This window comes from Danio rerio, chromosome 7 (assembly GCF_049306965.1).
Source record: "Danio rerio strain Tuebingen ecotype United States chromosome 7, GRCz12tu, whole genome shotgun sequence".
Taxonomy (NCBI): Eukaryota; Metazoa; Chordata; class Actinopteri; order Cypriniformes; family Danionidae; genus Danio; species Danio rerio.
The window spans coordinates 68,594,621-68,614,068 of NC_133182.1; the positions used below are offsets into that span (position 1 = coordinate 68,594,621).

A 19,448-nucleotide genomic window follows, 5' to 3' on the forward strand; every position below is an offset into this window, starting at 1 on the left:
CTTGTTTTCTTCCTGTTACAAACAGCCACATGCCAAGAAGCAACAACTGCTGTTTGTCCTCCATTGTTGTTTATGGGACTGCTCACATGTTGCATCTAAACCACATGGAGAGCGCAATCGCACTGCTTCCTCTTGGTCTCCATTTTAAGTATCAAACATAATATGCCGCTGACTACTTCTTTCTGGCATACACCACACCAAGTAAGGGTACTACTGGCAGTGGAATTTCAAGGCTGACCAAGGTTACCCATACTAAACTGTACTGTACTGTACAGCACTAGACAAGTCACTTGTATAGTTTTGAATGGGGAAAAGTGTAACTGTCAAGATGGTGAATGAAGCCTTGCCTTCTAGTACAGGAGCCAATCAGCAATCTTCATAGACTAAGAATTCTTCGAGAGAAGGTCAAGATGGCCGCAGAGTGAAAAGACTTGCTTTTAAAGGACTTAGACTGTACTGAACCAAACCACTCAGTGGAATTGAGGCTTTATATTGTCCCTATGATTATACTGTGACATTAGAGCCACCTGCTGGCCTCATTAGCAATAGATCTAGCAGGTTTCTCCCTGGTGGTCTTCCTTGTAAGTACTGACCAGGCTCAATCCTGCTTAGCTACAGGGTAATATGACTTTGGCTCTGCTTACCTTTATCAGTTTTGGGCTACAGGATGATCTGGCTGGGCTCTTATATACATCCTTTCTTCCTTTTGGTACAATACAAGTAAGTCAACAAAATAAAGGGTTTTTTGGATATTTCAGTGCAAAAGCCATACATACTGTGCCTTTAGGAGACTCTGAGAAGTAGATATAGCTACAATATAAGGGTAAGTGAAGGCTTCAGGTGAAAAAATCTTTTGATATGGCCTCAACAAAGTTAGGGGCAGACATTAAGATACCAATGGTGCAGAGGATGGTGAACAGGGAAAAAGCCATGAGACAGAGACGGTCAATCACAGACGCTGCAAACTTCCACTCATTACACACAGTGTCTTCCTCGTCTTGGTCCCGAAAGCGCTTGGAAATGTACCGCACCTCATCCAAGATCTTGGACAGTTCGGTTTCTCCAGGGCCGCTACTACTAACTGAAGATGCCTGGGCTCCGGGGAGCAGCACATCCTCCTCTCCGGTCGCCACAAGCCGGCTGCAGATCACCCCAGAATCAGGTGAAGTAGCATAGTGAATAGTGTCCATCCCGCGGAAGCCGATGTACAGCAGGTTTCCATTGGTGGACTGTGCGACTCCAGGGCTGATGTTTAGATCCACGCTGGAGAGGCTGCTGCGCGGCTGCTTGTTGTGACAAGCTGGGCGAACTTTGTCTTCGCCAGGTCTCTTCATCCGCAGGAACCAGGCACACCAGTTCAACAGCACCACACGTGTCTAACACACAAAAATAGCTGTTAAATGGCAAAGCGCTGACATTAAAAAATATGAAATACTGATGAATTCAACCTGATTGGTTTATAAAGTAATAAAAATCAATGCAGAAATGAGGATCTCACCCATTTTGGCATTTTTCCTCCTTCAGGATCATGGTAGTGGTATTGTAAAACCCAGACTGTGGCTATTACAGATAGTCCAACAATAACCATGGTGGTGGCAAAATACTGAGCTAATCAGAGGACAGAGACAATTATATTAACAAATGCATCTTTTAGAATGGGGGGCATGTTTCAGTTATAAATAGAATGGACTGGATTGGATCATTGGATTTATTAAAAATCTTTAATGTAAGTGGTTGCAAACAGTTTGTATGGGCTGAATTTAAACAACCAAATTCAACGGGTTTGTTAGAATTCAGCCCATATAAATTGTTTCCAACCACTTGCCTTAAAAATAATTAATCCAATGAATCATTTGTTCAGTGTGTTTTTTTTGTAACAGATTGCTGAAATACCTTGTTTCTCATTTTAGATGCACTAATAATTCCCATATCTAGATTTCAGATTATGTTCACCTGTGCAAATAATGCTCTTTATTTCTCTAAATTCAATTTCTGGTATCGTCTTTACAATTTATTGTGACGCTGTTGCTATGCCATACACTTTCCCTGTAAGTGCAGATAGGTACTACGATGTATTTGACACATTTCAGCTCAAGTATAGACCTTTTTCCTTGTTGTTGCTGCATGGAGGGCACCATAGTGACCAGCGTCTTCGGATAGGCTGCTTCGAACTTAACCGTTAAGAATTGTCCTCAACCAGAGCAGTGTTTCTCAACATGGGTGTCAATACTGTTTTAGAGGCTTACAGTGTTTTTGTGATGCAAAAACTTTAATTTTGAAAGAAAGATATGCGTTAAAGCTGTTATGCTTCTGTCAGATGCAGTTCAAGCGGGAGAGAAAAACCTTTTCCTAATTTTGTGTCTGCCGTCAGATCAGATGCTGAAATTTAGCATAGGTATTCCTAACCTGTCACCTGCTATAATGTACTCCGCTGCTCTTTAATACACACACGCACGCACACATGCACGCACACAAACAATATCTCACCTCATTATAACAAGCAAACCATATTACTGGCATAAAACTAGCAGGTATGTAAGTCATGCAATTTCCAAAAATTACCTATAAAAATACGTTACTTATACTCTGCTGGCTGATTTGCTCATTGATTTTAATCGTGAGCAGTGTTGTTTCATTTAGTTGGTTTGTATTGTGTAGTATTTACCATGGTATGTGTTTTACTTTAACTTAAACATTCTACTTTATTTTCACTTGTGCCACTCTTTCAGTCAATGTGTCAGTGGGACAGTATAGGCTATGTGTGTGTGTGTCAAACATATGCGTTTAATGAATCAACAAAAGTTTAGTAGCAGAGCCACGCCTAAACCAATCAACCTCCTTCATCTACTTTTTAGGGGAAGTGGACCCATCCTAAACTGTTTGTGTTAGATTCTTGCTCCTTCACACCCAATTTCCCTCTAAACTCATCCTCTCATTTTAGCGATGACGGGGCTTCATTTAAATTGCACAAGATGCCGTCTGACAATGAGGGTAAAATACCTTGCAGCAGTTGTTTTAAATAATCAGTCCAGGTGGTGGCACTGATAGACAATAGGATTTGTTCAAAGACATTAAAAGCAAGTAAAATACATTAAAACTATCGTTTCAAAGCTGTTTTAATGGGACTCTTTACACGCATCAGCTGCCAACCGGAAGTTCGAAGCATCCTCTTTGAGCATACACACAAAGCACAATGGGTAATTTTGCAATCTAAGAAAAAGGTCTATACCTCAGAATAAAAAAGCAGGGGAGTGGGCCATATCGACACATACATACCAACTTTGAAGGGATAGAAAAGTCCTCAGACTTTTAGAGCGTTTGAAACCCATGTCAATCAGAAGACCCATCCACAGTATGAGCAGATATATCAGTGAATTATTAATGGATCAGCTGATAGGCACAGATTTCAAACACACCAGTGACTATATATGTACTGCATAGTATCACAGCTTGATTGAACCATTCAAAAGCAGTGTGGCACTGTAGTAGAGCGTTGCCTCGATGTAGATTTTTATTCATTCATCTATTTTCTTTTCAACTTAGTCCCTTTTGTAATCTGGGGTTGCTACAGGGGAATGAACCACCAACTTATCCAGCATATGTTTTACGCAGCGGATGCCCATCCAGCGGCAACCCATCAATGGAAAACATCCATACTCACTCATTCATTCACATACACTACGGACAGTTCAGCTTTCCCAATTCACCTGTACCGCATGTCTTTGGACTTGTAGAGGAGAACATGCAAACTCCACACAGAAATTCCAACTGACCCAGCCAAGGCTCGAATCAGCGACCTTCGCGACCCACTACGCCACTGTGACGCCTGATATAGATTTTAAAACCCGTAAAATAAAATTTGTAAACAAAATGACCTGCTTTCCCCCATTACAATTAAAGATAACAGATGCTAGGGCTGTCTTAATTGATGTTCAACATCTGTCAGAATATCCCACAAGTTTTACCATCTGGTCCCATCATATGGTCCTGTCATAGTATGTTTTTGTAAGGGACATGTTTATTTATTCCCAAAAAGTGTTGTATGCATTTAAATTAATTCAGGATTAGACAGCTTGTTGAAAGAATAATTAACCAGAAAATTTATCCAAAAATCCTGTCATCGTTTACTCACCCTTGGATTGTTCCAAATGTTACTCAATTGATTTATACAGAGAGATTAACAAACCCCAAAAAAAGTGCTTCCAAATGTTGGTTTAATTAACATTTCCAAACAAACAATTTTTCTAACAAACAAAATTATGAAGTATTAAAGTAAGTAATCTAAAATCATTACAAGCAGGACTTACCTATTAAAGGCACAGAGTCAGATGTTGCCGGCATTATCTCTGCTACCAAAAGCATGAAAACTGTCAGCGAGAGCAGGACGGTGATCCCTGACAATCAAAAAAACACTTCTGTCAACTCTCGGAGAGATTTAGTATGGTAATAAAAATGTATAGTAATGTTGATCTTGGCAGCATATACTTTATCTGCTACACTGCTGCTGCTTTGATTGTTGGTGTAGTAATGACACTTGCTACTGCCAGTATATTCACGCTGTCTGTGAATATAACACACTGCTGCTGCTCACATAACATACATATAAACCCCATAGCAGACCTATACACAGGTGGAGCTGGGGTTGAAGAGGGATTTAAAAGCATGCAGTACATTGCTAGCACATTTAAATGTTGAGGAGCAAGCTTATTGGCTGCTGAGGTGACAGCAACCAATCTACTGCACCATGTAGTTGATAAGGCAGTAGTAGCCAATTGAATATGACCGACAGAGCATATATAACAGAGCAAGGAAATTTTCACAATATGTCTGATATTATTTTTTATTCTAGAAAAAGTTTTATTTGTTTTCTTTCGGCTAGAATAAAAGCAGTTTTTACATTTTTAAACACCATTTTAAGGACAAAATTATTAGCCCCTTTAAGCTAATTTTTTTTCAATAGTCTACAGATCAAACCATCATTATACAATGACTTGCCTTATTACCCTAACCTGCATAGTTAACCTAATTAACCTAGTTAAGCCTTTTAATGTCACTTTGAGCTGTGTTAGAAGTGTCTCGAAAAAGATCTAGTCAAATATAATTTACTGTCATCATAGCAAAGATAAAAGAAATCAGTTATTACAAATGAGTTATGAAAACTATTATGTATAGAAATGTGTTGAAAAAATCTGCTTTCTGTTAAACAGAAATTTGGGGAAAAATTAAACAGGGGGGCTAATTATTCTGCCTTCAACTTTTGAAGCCCTTCCCTTTCACCCTTGGTTGTAAGGGCCAAGGGGAAGGGATAGGGGTACAAAAATATATTTAAGATTGGGCCATACTGTCTGATGACAGCCAGTGCCAATATTTCATTGCTGTAATATTTCATTGCTCCACCAACAAACCAACAGCCTCCCAACCCCACCCTTCACCTTCATTCACAACTCTACCCCAACCTACTAAACCAACCCACTCGCCCTTCATTTTCATCCACGACAAACTTCGCCCACCTCTCTACCCCCACTCATCACTTTCATCTTTATCGTTTAAAAACCAACCTCAACCCCCCTGTCTCCTATCTTTCAGTCGGGGCAAACCCCCAGCTCATCCCCCCTCTCCCCAAGCCCCAACAAAAATTTTAGAGGAAATGTGGAGACAACATTAAAAATATATATTTTTTTTATAATTCATTTATGACTAACTATAACTTTTTCTGATAAAAAAAAAATATGAAAAAAAGTTGTATTTCTCATCTCGCGTGCACAAATCTGCTTGGAAAACACTGTAGTACATCCCATCTTGTCGGCCGGTTGCTTAGTGTCTAGTTGCAGGAGTTTTAATATTTTAAGGGATCCGCAGCTCAAATCGGATCCGAATTTTCCGCATATTTCCAGAGATGATCGGAACTCAACCGAGCTCCTGGACTGCTCATCATTGGAATCCGGTCCATCACTTGTCGTGTGCAGTGGAAAGGCAGTTTCAGTTATGAGAGGGCATGAATTGTGTGGGCTTAGGGGCGGCTGAGACAGCACTTCAATTATGAGTCCATTCTGCACAATTCTGCCTATCCTGAGCTCTCTTACTGCATGATAATAACAGATACTGTGTTTGAATTCTATTTTTTGTTTTATGATGCACTTGGTTAGCTTATCTTTGACTGGACCACTCTCCCGGTAGAGCTAAAATAAGGAACTGTCCTGGGAAATAAGAGACTTTCCTCGGAAAAAAGGACATCTGTTCACCCTTAATGGTGACAAAATAGGCATATTTAAACTAGCCATCATGTTAATCCGGCCCTGCCTTCAACTTGTTTGCCTTTAAAATGTAGTTTAATTTGGTCAAACTTTAGAGTTTACACCAAGTGGCTAATATCAGGATGATACAGGAGAATGCAAAAAAAGCAATCAAGCTTATATCTTCAATTGGTTTCTTTTAAATAGCTTCTTTTATGCCCTAATTATATGAGAATAGAAGCAGACCTATATATAAAATGAAACTTAAATGCACTGTATCTTACACAGTCGGCTAATTGCTGGTATTTAGAGTATTGATTTTAAGTAGCTCACAGAGCACCAGCCTATAACTCACTCTGTGGAAAGTAATGTTGGCAGCCTCATCGCACTAATACCATTTAGGAATGACAAAATGAAAAAAAAAAAATCATAATGAATTGTGTTGTGCTGTGATTTCGGGTTCAGTCTCTTTCAGAGCGCACCCTCAGTCCCTGTTTGAGCATCCTCTAAATCCAGAGAGCCGGAGAAATAGAGGCATTTGGCCTTCACAGCTTTCCAACTGCATTAATCACTAAAGCAATCTTTGGCGAGCCATCAATCTCACGACACGCCACTTACAGTAGCTTACAGGGATAGCAGCATAAATTGTGTGCCGGTGCCAAAGTGCATTTCACATGATGTAGGTTTAAATGCTGGATTTTTGCTAAGTCAGCGAAGAAAAAAAAAAAGCAGTGAGATGTTTATGTGGGAGTTGAGTCGAGGCGAGAAATAAAAAATTATGATTTTTTTTTAAATGGCAAACGTGACATTTATGTACTTCTGGTTATTACTGTGCAAACGTAAAGCCAGTTAAGCTTAGCTCCCCTAATAAACCCTTTTAAAGGTGAAGTGTATAATTTCTTTTTGATAAGGAGTAGATTCAATGAAAATTGATTTTCCAGCTCAGTAACTGTAGGCAAGCATATTAGAGAAAACATGACATTTCAAATGTCACATAATTATAATGTATGAAAACAGAAAAAAATAAAAACATTTAAAGACAACACTGTTTCACATTTACAAAGATCTGCAAAAATAACAAAATGTTTGTTCCTTTCTATGCAGACCAGTTGTTGTCACTTTGTAAAGAAATACTTTGCATCTATGCATATATAGATACTATACTTGTGTAGTACATCAGTGTTGTTTTTAGTTTATACGTTTTAATGCATACTTATTGTCTTAAAACACACATATGCACTCACTGGCCACTTTATTAGGTATACCTTATCAGCACTGGGTTGAACCTCTATTACGTTCAGAACTGTCTTAATCCTTCGTGGTACAGATTCAACAAGGTACTGGAAATTTTCCTCAGAAATTTTGGTCCTTATTGACATGATAGCATCACGCAGCTGCTGCAGAATTTTGTCTGATGCGCCTACATTTTTGAAGTTAGGAGCACCGGTGCTACCAAGAAAAAGGTTAATTTCAAGCCCTGTGAGATCTTAATCGGTTGTGGAATTTTTAGGTTTCAAGAAAATGTTAATTGTTATAGAGCCCTGTTACATTATTCCTTCATGAGCCCATTTCAGTCAGATAACTACTGCTTTCAGATCCACTAAAATGGCAGGTGACAGTCAAATCAAGCAGATCTGTGCTGTCTGAAGAAAAGGTGCACACTCATCTTTCTGAAAAAAAAAATACTTGAAAATAGACTATAGATTGTTCTTTTATTTTTATTTGTTTAACTACTACAATATTACATTTATTTTTTTAGGAAGCTTTTTGGTTTTGAGTATAAAGAAGGATTTGTTTTATTTGCTGCTAAGCAGAAACCCCAGAAGCATAGCTCAGGATCAGGATCAAAAACAGGATCATACTTTTATGATGGTATTTTTAATACATTAAAAAATAAAAACCAGAGAAATCCTCCGGCTTTTTTCTTTTTTTGCTGTATCAAAAACGTACCAAACCGTGACACCACTGTATCGTATCGAACCGAACCGTGATTTTTGTGAACTGTTACACCCCTAATATATATTAACATCTTAAAATTATGGCAAAAGCCTTCAATGTGTAGCTCACCGAGCGAGATCTTTTCTCCTGAGTCAGCAGGTAGCAGGAACACCAGCAGGGCCAGAGTAGAGATGAGCACACAGGGAATAAGTAGATTAAGACCGTAATACAGTGTTCGTCTCCGCATCACCACCGTAAAAGTCACATCTGGGTACGGCTCCTTGCAGCAGTCGTAGAACCTCTCATTCCGTCTACCTGGAACTTCTGCAATATATATATATATATATATATATATATATATATATACACACACACACACACACACACACACACACACACACACACACATATATTTCATTGCACATTTTCAGTGATGAAGCTGCAGTTTTCCTATTTTTAAAAAGTGAACTATAGAAAGACTAGTTACACTTAAAATTTTTAGTACTTTATATGCACTTTTAAGAAATCTGTCAACAACATCAAGTGTACTTAAAAACATTTTTCAAAATATAATTGAAACGAAATCAATTCACATCGAACAGTCTGACTTATATTGAAAGTCATGAACGTGCACTCTCTTTAAGTGGTCTTTCATTATCTTCTGTTCAAGCATTGGTATTTAATGAAGTCGGTCACCCTACCCACAAGGTCCCACTCTCCATTAGCAATGTATCCTGTGATGTCGGCATCAATCATCTGCAGGTCCAGAGACCATCCTCCATACGTCCAGGAGCCAAATTTCAGATCACACCTCTGAAGATCAAAGGGGAACCAGCGAACGTCAATGTAGCAGGTGCTTTTGAAGATCCCTATAAACAGAAATGTGTTATAACTGCAGTGCAACAGTTTCAGTGGAGGGTTGTAAAACAAGTCCTCCAGCTGCACATATACAGTTGAAGCCAGAAATATTAGCCTCCCTGTTTATTTTATTTCCCAATTTCTGTTTAATGGAAAGATTTTTTTCGACATATTTCCAAACATAGTTGTTTTAATAACTCATTTCTAATAACTGATTTATTTTATTATAATTTATTAGATATTTTTCAAGATACTAGTATTCAGGGTAAAGTACTTTTTAAAGGCTTAAAGGTGCAGGAAGTGATCTGCCTAAATGCTAACTGGTTAGCATAATATATTTGAAACACAGTCCCTCTCTTGGCGTCCAAAGTCATGCCCCCTGAAACACCATGCGCACATTAATGATGACAGCAGACAACGCACTAGATCATGTCATTCGCCAGTTAGACAGCTTTATAGTACTTTTTTAATACTACAACTCTGAATGAAAAAAAAAACTGTATTATATCTGGCATGTTTTTAATTGTGTAGCAAGGATCGCTGGTCTCATTCTCTCACACGCTTTGTCCTAAAGCCACTACTGTATGCATAGTGTTTGGCCGACAGTTTGTAAGAATTACACTTATTACTAAGCCATACTTACAGAGTAAGAGTAGCATGGTAAACAATATAGGAATCATGTCACAGGTTGTCATTGTTCAATATTGGTGTGATGTGCATATAAAAGCAACTTTACCTCAGTAAAGTGCACCCACATACGGCGGTTCTGTGTGAACAGGGGTGCGCAGATATACAAATGTACATTTGTTGACAGACAGTTTGGGCTACTTATCAGAATTATGGGAATTGTCGGCCTGATAAACTTTAATTGGACAAACATTTTTTAGTCTTATGTGTTACCCAGAATATAAAAATACAGAGAAATACATTTAGATCATTTAATTGAATCATTACTATTGGACTGTGAAGAGACTTTCAACCAACACAATAAAAAAATGTTTCGAAGAGAATCACCTACTCTACCTTTAGGCAAGTCATGGTTTGTTCTGTAGAATCAAAAATAAATTGCTTAAAGGGGCTAATAATTTTGACCTTAAATTTAAAAAAAAAATAAATCCAGCCTAAATTAAACAAATAAGACTCTACAGAAAAAAAATATTACAGGAATTACTGTTAAAAAACTCTTTGCTCTGTTAAACATAGTTTGGGTAATATAAAAAAAAAAAACAAAAAAAAAAAAACATGAGGGCTAATAATTTAAACCCAGATTCATTCTGATTATGTACCCCTATATACATTTCTGGAGAGCGCAAAATACATCCTAGAAGCTATGTTTTTTGCAGATTTTGTTTTCTCAAATCCACCAGAGGCCGCTGTGTATGCTTTCGCCTGCTCTTCTCGCGTAAATCCACTAGAGGCCACTATCGTCTGACTGACTGATCGACTGTTCCATCTTCCTCCTTCCCTAAACCCAACTGATGGTTTTATAAAAATAAAAAAAGACAGATTTTTTTGTTTGTTTGTTTTGGTCTTACTTGTTTTCAGTCAATTTAGGGCCATACTGTTTATACTTGCAAAATAAAAGAAAGTTTTTGGAACAAAAAATAAAGTATTGAGTATTGCCATCATGGCAAAGATAAAATAAATCAGAAATGAGTTCTTAAAAGTATTATGCTTAGAAATGTGTTGAGAAAATCTTCTATCCGTTAAACAGAAATTGGGAAAAAAATAGAAGGGCTAATAATTCAGTGGGGCTAATAGTTCTGACTTCAACTGTATATATTTGCAAAACATTTTTTAAAGCATTGCTTTTACAAAACCCGTCCAGTCAAATGCAATGCTCATTTTTAGTCAGCTGTGAGTTGCAATGCTGTTTTGACTTTGCACTTAACTTTTCTTGGGTGTTTATGGTAGGCCCGAACCTTCCTCCATTCATCACCCGGAGACACAGTATCACTGAGGTGGTCTTACAGTCCAGTTGGTCCGGGTCTGCCATATATGCCCAGGTTCCCTTGACTCCGCCCTCTTGTCAAATCAGGGCCACAAGGTGAAGCGTGCAGAAACAGTAAGCTCAAAGTAAAAACAGCATCACAAAATTACTTTTGACTAAAAAGCTAATCTAAATGACCTTTGCAATTGACTGGAAAGGCAATCCTATAAAAATGTTTTGCAAATAATTTTATATAAAAAAAATATTTTTTTATTGCAAATATTTTAGTTATTTGCACTGCTTGATTTTTATTTTTGCAGCTCTTTTTTGTTTGCAAATTTAATTTTTATTTCTCAAAACTTTTTGAGAACCTTTGCAGTTCTTTATTTTTGTTAACAAAACAAATGTTTATTTCTCAAAATAATTTATGCTTTGCGATTTTTGGAGATTTGCATTTGTTTTATTATTTATTTTATTGCTCAATACTTAGTTTTGTTTGCAAAATGTTCTTTATTTTGCAAGTATATATGGCCCTTGATCAGGGATGGGCAAACTCGGTCCTGGAGGGCCGGTGTCCTGCACAGTTTAACTCCAACTCTAATCAAACACACCTGCTTATAGATTTTTAGTGATCTTGAAGATACTGATTGGCATGTTCAGGTGTTTTTGACTAGTGTTGGAACAAAACTCTGCAGGGACACCGGCCCTCGAGGATCAAGTTTGCCCATCCCTGCCCTAGATTGACTCCATTCGGACATGAAAACCTTAGTCATGGTCAACTCCACTCTGCATTTCAAATCTGCCACGTACATGGTGAGCTACTGAACAAACTGGTAACAGCGGAAAAGCCGTCCACATGGAGGCAGGCAGTCAACTGGTAAGCGAGAAAAGAAATGGCGTCAGAAATCTCCAGAAATGTATATAGTGGTTTTCAGAATGAGCCTATATGCATAATTTTGCACTTAAAGCCATTATAGATATATGATAGGATTATTTATCATTATAATTATCATTACTTTTATTTCGGCTTTTATTAAACAACCCTCAGTGATGAAAATGAACATCTGCGGCACTATTAAATGAGACGACATAAGCTGTAAAAGGCTGAAACATGCCCGTGAAGACATATGTATGTAATTTAGCTAGAGCCGGCAGATTGTTCAGTACATCATCTTCCGTTCGTGTTTCATTGCTTTCTTTTGCCATAAAGCATAACTAGGCTTCTGACAAAGCTTTATGGAGGTTCAAGGGAAGGCAATCTCTTCAATGTCACCGCAAAGAGAATTTAGTGCAAACTCACTGCCAGGACCACATCTACTCGTGAATCAAATGTTTATCTGGGCTAGAGCCCTGGTTCAGCTTTCACAGCAAGAAGCCAGAGGGTGAACGTAAATACAGCCCAGGCAAATCTCCATTCACAACAAACAGTTTATCAATGAGACAAATCTTTAGAACTGAACAGGCCTCAAATAGTGCGCTCTTAAAACTAAAGGTTCATTATTGGCATCAGTGATTACATAAAGAAGCATTTAGATTCATGGAACCTGGGATAGTTGACACAAAAACAAATATTTACTCCCTTTTTACTCACCCTCAAGTGGTAAAAACCTTTATGAGTCTATTTATTCTGCTGAACACAAATAAACTAAAAACTCTTCACATACCAAACTAATATTATGAAAGTCAATAGTTGCAGGATTCCAGCGTCATTATTCAAATTAGACGCCCTAGTTTTTCAAGATTTTTTTATTTTTATTTTTTTGCAATTAAAAATGCCCTTTCGAAAAATGTACGGACAATTTAGTGATAAATAGGGCGATTGCCAAGGGCGGCATTTTGCTGGGGCGGCACAGGGAGACGGTGATGAAGAGAAAAAAACTGAACCCCAGTAAGCTTTGAGATGCCAATTACTTTATGCAGGTATATTGATATTGATTATATTGAGTGTTAATCCCAGAATAAAGACATTAGGGGGCAGGCCAGATTGACCATCAAGTCACCGGGAAATGTCCCGGTGCTCTCTATGGCCAGTCCGCCCCTGACTACAGTTGTGTCTTTTTTTTACATTGTTTTCCAGTTATGTTTAGGATTGATTTCTGCTATTCATTTAGAATTATAATTGTACATTAATAATAATATTGGGCGGTATATTGGCCAGTACTGGGTTGCGGCTGGAAGGGCATCCGTATGGGGTGGTTCGCCTGGGGTGCCATTTAAACTAGAACCGCCACTGTCTCTAATTAACCACATTAGGTAGCCTACTATGTTAGGTGTGCAATCTGACACAATCACAATGACACAAACCATAAAAATAAAGCTTCTTTACTTTGGTCTCTTGTCGAGACAAGATCAAAAACAGATCTATTATTGTAGGGATTAAGCCAAACGAAGTTTGTATAACTCTTATTTTTATCCACTATCTTACTTTCTCTCAGATGTCACTCCACGCAGCATCTGACATGTACCTCACTCAGGACATGCATTGGGGTTTCCCCTACCATAATACACCTAAAACACAGACTGCCGTAAAACTCGTCAACGACAGAATAGAGTTTTCTAAATAAATTATCCATTTGACGCTCATCATAATACCAGCCATTCATGTAAGCACAAAGAATGTCCTTCAATTCGGTCACCTCCAGCAGCCATCATCTGTGAACCAATCTCATCTCCACCTGTCTGTTCCATTACTCTGTTTGCTCCAACTTTCTTGCAATCTAAAGCATGTCAAATGCACAAAACGCTCAATTCGCGCCACAGGATGTCTATATCACATCTTTGCTATGACTTCAAATGTAAATCACTCACGCTTCATCTGCGTCTGCTTACTGCACAGGCTGAAACCCCCACCCCATGCCCTCATTCCATTCCATGTAATAATGATTGTGAGGGTGCAGGTAAGACATAATTTTTTTTCGAGACACTGATATTCATCACGTGCGCTGCCTATGCAACGTCAGTAAGTCACGTAAAACAATTAATTACAAACTGAAATAAATATTATTTGTTTATATGGTTTGGAATAGGATGCTTTATGTGATTATTTACCTTTTTTTGTGATTATTTTGCGTTTAATTTAAGAATTTTGTAGGATCACAAAAATTTGCGACTTGTGATTTGCGTTGATTGCAAAATCGCGAAAAACTAGGGGGTCTGTTTTATACTGTACAAACTGTATCTTTCATTTTTGAGTGTAAAAATCTTGATGGTTCTGTAAATCTCGTCTATCAAATCTGGTCTTTAATTTGCATTCTCTATTGCATTCAAGTGAGGTGATTGGCTGGGCCATTCTACAGTTTGTTTGTTTTTTTCTCTGAAAGCATCTGTGAGTTTCCTTGGCTGTGTTTTGGATTATCTTGCTAAAATTTCCACCCTAGTTTCATCTTTATCATCCTGATAATGTAGATGTTGGACTGAAGTAGCTAATATTAATTTACATTGATGAAGGGCAGAGGGTTGCTGAAGAAGTACAGAGTGATTTCAGCTGCTGTCTGGGCTTTCACTGCCTTTCTGCATCTCCCTATCTTTGTGTGTTCAATACATTTTCCCTGCATCATTTCATTTTTATTAAACATAACTTCATTTGTAAACTAATTAGTTTTGTTTTCTCTGCATATATGGATTTGTTTGGTTGTTACCAACATCCGGTGAACATTTCAAGTCAACGACACCTTTAGAGATATGGTGTATGAGAAAAATAGGGACGTATTCAATACTTATTTCCCCCACTGGATATGCTTTTAATATTAATGAAACCCCCTGCTGTTCCGGGCGCCCTTCACAGTGTACATACTCTTCATATAGGGAGAATTGGCTTTGTGTATACCTACTGTGTGTTGTTTCATCGTTTGATGTTTGTTTCATTTTCAGAAAAGTATCATATAGTATGTTCAATGTTTTGTTTTGTTTAGTTTTTCTATAGACAAAGTGGTAAAAATGCTTTGGCACCTTTAATCTTATGAGAAAAGTACCTGGCGGTAAGTATTGGCAGGCACCAGAAGAGTTCACCAGCACATTAGTATGAAATGTGGCATCAAACCTTTCATCAGCACTGTGGGGGAAAAGAAAAAGCATGACTCATTTCAACCAAAAAGAAAACATGATTTATGAACATCTCAGAGGAACACTTAGATATGCTATTGATTAATCCAATACAAGGTAAATGCTTTTCATCAGCGCTGAATTATTTTGCATGACTAACAGCCTTGCAGTGAACGCAGGGTTTCAGGGAAATGTCAGCTCCAACTTCCATACTCCATATTCTGCTAAATGTTTCAATTATGTAAATGTGCATTCTCAAGAATAATTATACTTCAAATAATGGAGGACTGTTCGAGGAAAAGAAATTCAGTCTCTGGAGAAGATCATGATGTTACAGGCTGCTAAACCAAATTTGTGTTTTTTTAAATAAATGTTTCCAATTAGTGATTCACTGACCTGATTTATTTGACCTCCAGATAGTGGCATACTTTGCATTTACAGTGTCTAATTCTGCATTTCCAGTAGACAGGGACAAATGAGGCTAAAGCTTTGTTTTTCATGGCGAAGTGCAAACTCAGTGTCCATTCTCTATCACCCAGCACTTCTTTCCAGGCAATTGACTACTCTTGAAGAAATCGTTTAAACTTTTGTAAGCTATGCTTCGTTTTTTTATGTAACCCTTTACCTGAAAGGCTAATTAAATGTCAAACCCTCTGTGGAAAGAACAAACCTGTTATAAAGTAAGATGTCAGGCTTCCAGATCTGACTGTCAGGAAACCTTACATTGGTTACTCCAGGATATTCTGAGGCGTTCCATTGAAGATAGTAGTCATACCAGTACTAAAATGAGACAAAAGAGAAAAAGAGACAGTCAGCAGAAACATAGATATTTATGCTTTCAAAGTATTTGCCTGCAAACTGAATTAGGCATGAAATAAAACCGAATATGTGTATGGTGTTTATGGTATGGTGGCCAAGAATCAGGGCCGGCGCGTCCATAGAGGCGACCTAGTCGGCTGCCTAGGGCGGCAGAATAGAGAGGGCGGCGTCCGCCACACTACCCTCACCACCCGCGCCGTCAGTTATATCCGCGTCCCTGACACTACCCTCACCAGCCACCCCTTCGTTATTTCCGCGTCTAGGGTGGCAGAAGAGAGAGGGTTGCGGTTGAGGGCAGCTTGACCGTTCTTTGCCTAGAGCAGCAGTTCAGCTTGCTCCGGCCCTGCCAAGAATTATTTTTGCCGCTTGTTCAAACTACTTATTTAAAATGAGCTGAATCAACACAATTCTTGTTTTTTTTGGAGGGGCAACTTAAATGTTTTATGTTAAATCCACTTAAATTTGCAAAAACAATTAAGTGAACTTACATGATTTTTGTTGGGACAACATAAAGGAATTTTGTGGAACCCAGCATTTTCTTTTTTTTACACTGATCATAAGGCCCAATACCAATTCTATTTTTACCCCTTTCCCTTGGCTTTTGAAATTAAATTTACCCCTAAGAAATTGGACAGCACTACAACACCTCATCATTTGTCATTGTGTGCTCATATGGGATTGATGAGGATTAGTGATATAATTTTCCAGTTGCATTATTTTTTGGTATTTATTTTCAGGAAATCACCGACTGCAACACTATCATGTTATCATAACGATATAATGTTGCAAAAAGCTCAGAATTGTTGACACTGTAAAAAGGTAAATACCAGCCACTAGTCATTTCTGAAAGGGTATTGGAGTGTCATTGAGTGTCAGACGTGAAAGTATGTTGTGTAATGTAATGTAATGTAATGTGTATTTGTATAGCGCATTTATTGTGTATGGCCATACACCCAAAGCGCTTCACAATCATGAAGGGGGTCTCTCCACACCACCACCAGTGTGCAGCACCCACTTGGATGATGCGACGGCTGCCACAGGACAACGGCGCCAGTGCGCTCACCACACACCAGCTATTGGTGGAGTGGAGAGACAGTGATAGATCCAATTCAGTGGAAAGGGGATGATTGGGAGGCCATGATCGTATGGGCCGATAGAGGGACTTTGGCCAGGACACCGGGGTTACACCCCTGCTCTTTCACGAGAAGTGCCATGGGATTTTTAATGACCACAGAGAGTCAGGACCTCGGTTTAACGTCTCATCCAAAAGACGGCGCACACTGACAGTGTAGTGTCCCCTTCACTTTACTGGGGCATTAGGACTCACTTAGACCTCAGGTTGAGCGCCCCCTGCTGGCCTCACTAACACCACTTCCAACAGCAACCTAGTGTTCCCTAGTGGTCTCCCATCCAGGTACTAACCAGGCTCAGCCCTGCTTAGCTTTAGTGAGTAACCGGTCTTGGGCTGCAGGGTGATATGGTTGTGGGACTGTACACCGGTTATTTTTATGGATTATAGCAAAATTGAGCTTTTTATCATGTTTTTAAAGCATGACTCTAAAACCTGAACGCAGTTATGATTGTATGAAAACATACGCTTGTTTGTTGTAAAAAGTTGTAACAATGACATGGAAATTTTCGTACTGCATGGTTTTGAGTGTGATTCTGAATAATCTCCGTTTCAGGGGTTATCTACAGTAGCCCTTCCCCTTAGCCCTATGCCTTTAAGCTAAAGAGAATTGGGACACCTCTACCCCTTCACGTGAACGCGCAAAACGAGGGATAAGTGGAAGGGCTAAGGGTTAGAATTGGGATTGGGCCTAAATGCGCTGCAAGCTAAGAATACACATGTAAATAGGAAAAGACTCACAAATCAAGAAAACATAATCAATTTGACAAATTATCTGCACACACAAATTCTCACATGCAAAGGCAAAAACGCATCACAAATACCGCAGACCACAATGAAAATGTGTCGGGGGACTCCTATAACTTCCTGTTCCTTTCGAAGATCTGAGAAATCTTTGGCTATTTTAACGTTTATTTTAATGATAACAAATTTGCCAGTTCTATACTGTAGGTACACTAAGTGGACATACAGTATTTTAAAATAAAGTGCTACCATACTTTTAGTTGGACACGATATATTGCATGTGTAATAATATTGGGGCGGCACGGTGGCTCAATTGTTAGCACTGTCGCTTCGCAGCAAGAGGGTGTCTTGTGCAAGTCCCGGCTGGGTCAGTTGGCGTTTCTGTGTGGAGTTTGCATGTTTCCCCCATGTTGGCATATGGCATGGTGTAAAACATATGCTGGAATAGTTTGCAGGTTACTCTGCTGTGGCGACCTCTGAAATAAAGACTTAGCTGAAGAAAAATGAATGAATGAAATAATATATAGAAATAAATAGATGCAGTAACACACAAAAAAAGCACTGGAAGCTTTTTATGGTTTCTGTATCATTAATAATGTATTGATAATATACTTAATTATATATTATAATTAATGTTATAATTAATTATTTATAATTAATGGCACTTTGCTAAACCTCTGCACTTTGTCAGAGCAGAGATCAAGATCCCATAATGCAATTTTAAAGAGTAAATAAATGAAAAAAAAAAAAACACCCATGATTTGAAAGCTACAGTACGGGTAATAGATTTATGTTGCAGTATTTTGCGGAAGTGAGTCTTCATTAACTGATAACCTGCTTTATAAACATTAGCTGCATGAAAATCAATAACACACTGCATATAAATGCTTTTCTTACTTAGAGTTTTGTCTTGTTTCTGGTCCAAATATCTACAAATTCTTAAATGAAGAAGCTTAATTATTGTCCTCTTTTCAAAAATAATAAATCTAAATAAAGCAGGTTTTTCCTTAAAACAAGGTAAATAATCTACCAATGAGGTAATCAGAATAATCTTATTTTAAAGCGAAAACTAGATTATTTTTCTAACCCCAACTGCAGATTATTCTGCTTGTTTTCTGAAATTGAAACTGAAATCTGTTTGTCACCAGCAATCTAGCTACTGTTGATTGCTGGAGCACTACGCATACACCACATTTACAAACTGCAACTCCCAGCATGCACCTCGCACACACCGGTTCCTGTTTCACATTGATTACACATACAGCTGGAGGATCATGATGAACTGATTACACTTTAAAAACAGCACAGACACACACACACATCAGTGCTGAGTCTTGTTTTACTGTTCGTGGACATTACGACACATTCTCCTTGCCTTGCCGTGTTTGACCCCTTGCTTTGTTACTTTTGTTTACATAGTTTGCCGCCTGGACCTGTGACCCGACCACTCTTTTGCTTCACCTGTATGTACCCATTTGTTTCTGTTATTTACCTGCCTGTCTGACCACCCTTTTGATCCTCAATTCCACTGTCCAGCATTCCTTCACTGACAAAATAAAGGCAATATTTTTGACCTGTCTAAAAGCTGCTTTCTTAATTAAGAATTTGTAGATATTTGGGAAAACTCTATAGGAGATACTATTAAAGCTGTGTAGTTGCCGACATTATGCTACATCTAATGTTAACTTCAACTAAAATTGCATTGAATGTTGTAAGAGGTCATTATTATTATTTTAGTCATGGAACCACAGACGAC

The 19,448-nt window shown here is 38.3% G+C and overlaps 1 protein-coding gene and 1 long non-coding RNA gene across 2 annotated transcripts in view; one reads left to right on the forward strand and one right to left on the reverse strand.

The window, feature by feature from the left end:
• Positions 1-757: 757 nt before the first annotated feature.
• Positions 758-19,448, reverse strand: part of chrna7a (cholinergic receptor, nicotinic, alpha 7a (neuronal)) — a 28,397-nt gene continuing 9,706 nt past the window's right edge. The window contains 7 exon segments of the mRNA NM_201219.2: positions 758-1,376; positions 1,499-1,608; positions 4,308-4,394; positions 8,301-8,495; positions 8,873-9,040; positions 14,931-15,010; positions 15,671-15,780. Coding sequence (NP_957513.1) covers positions 837-1,376; positions 1,499-1,608; positions 4,308-4,394; positions 8,301-8,495; positions 8,873-9,040; positions 14,931-15,010; positions 15,671-15,780 — 1,290 coding nt within the window. The 3' untranslated portion in view covers positions 758-836.
• Positions 12,722-19,185, forward strand: LOC141375178 (uncharacterized). The gene is made up of 3 exons (XR_012382794.1): positions 12,722-16,703; positions 17,291-17,539; positions 17,887-19,185. It is a non-coding gene; the product is annotated as an uncharacterized lncRNA (long non-coding RNA).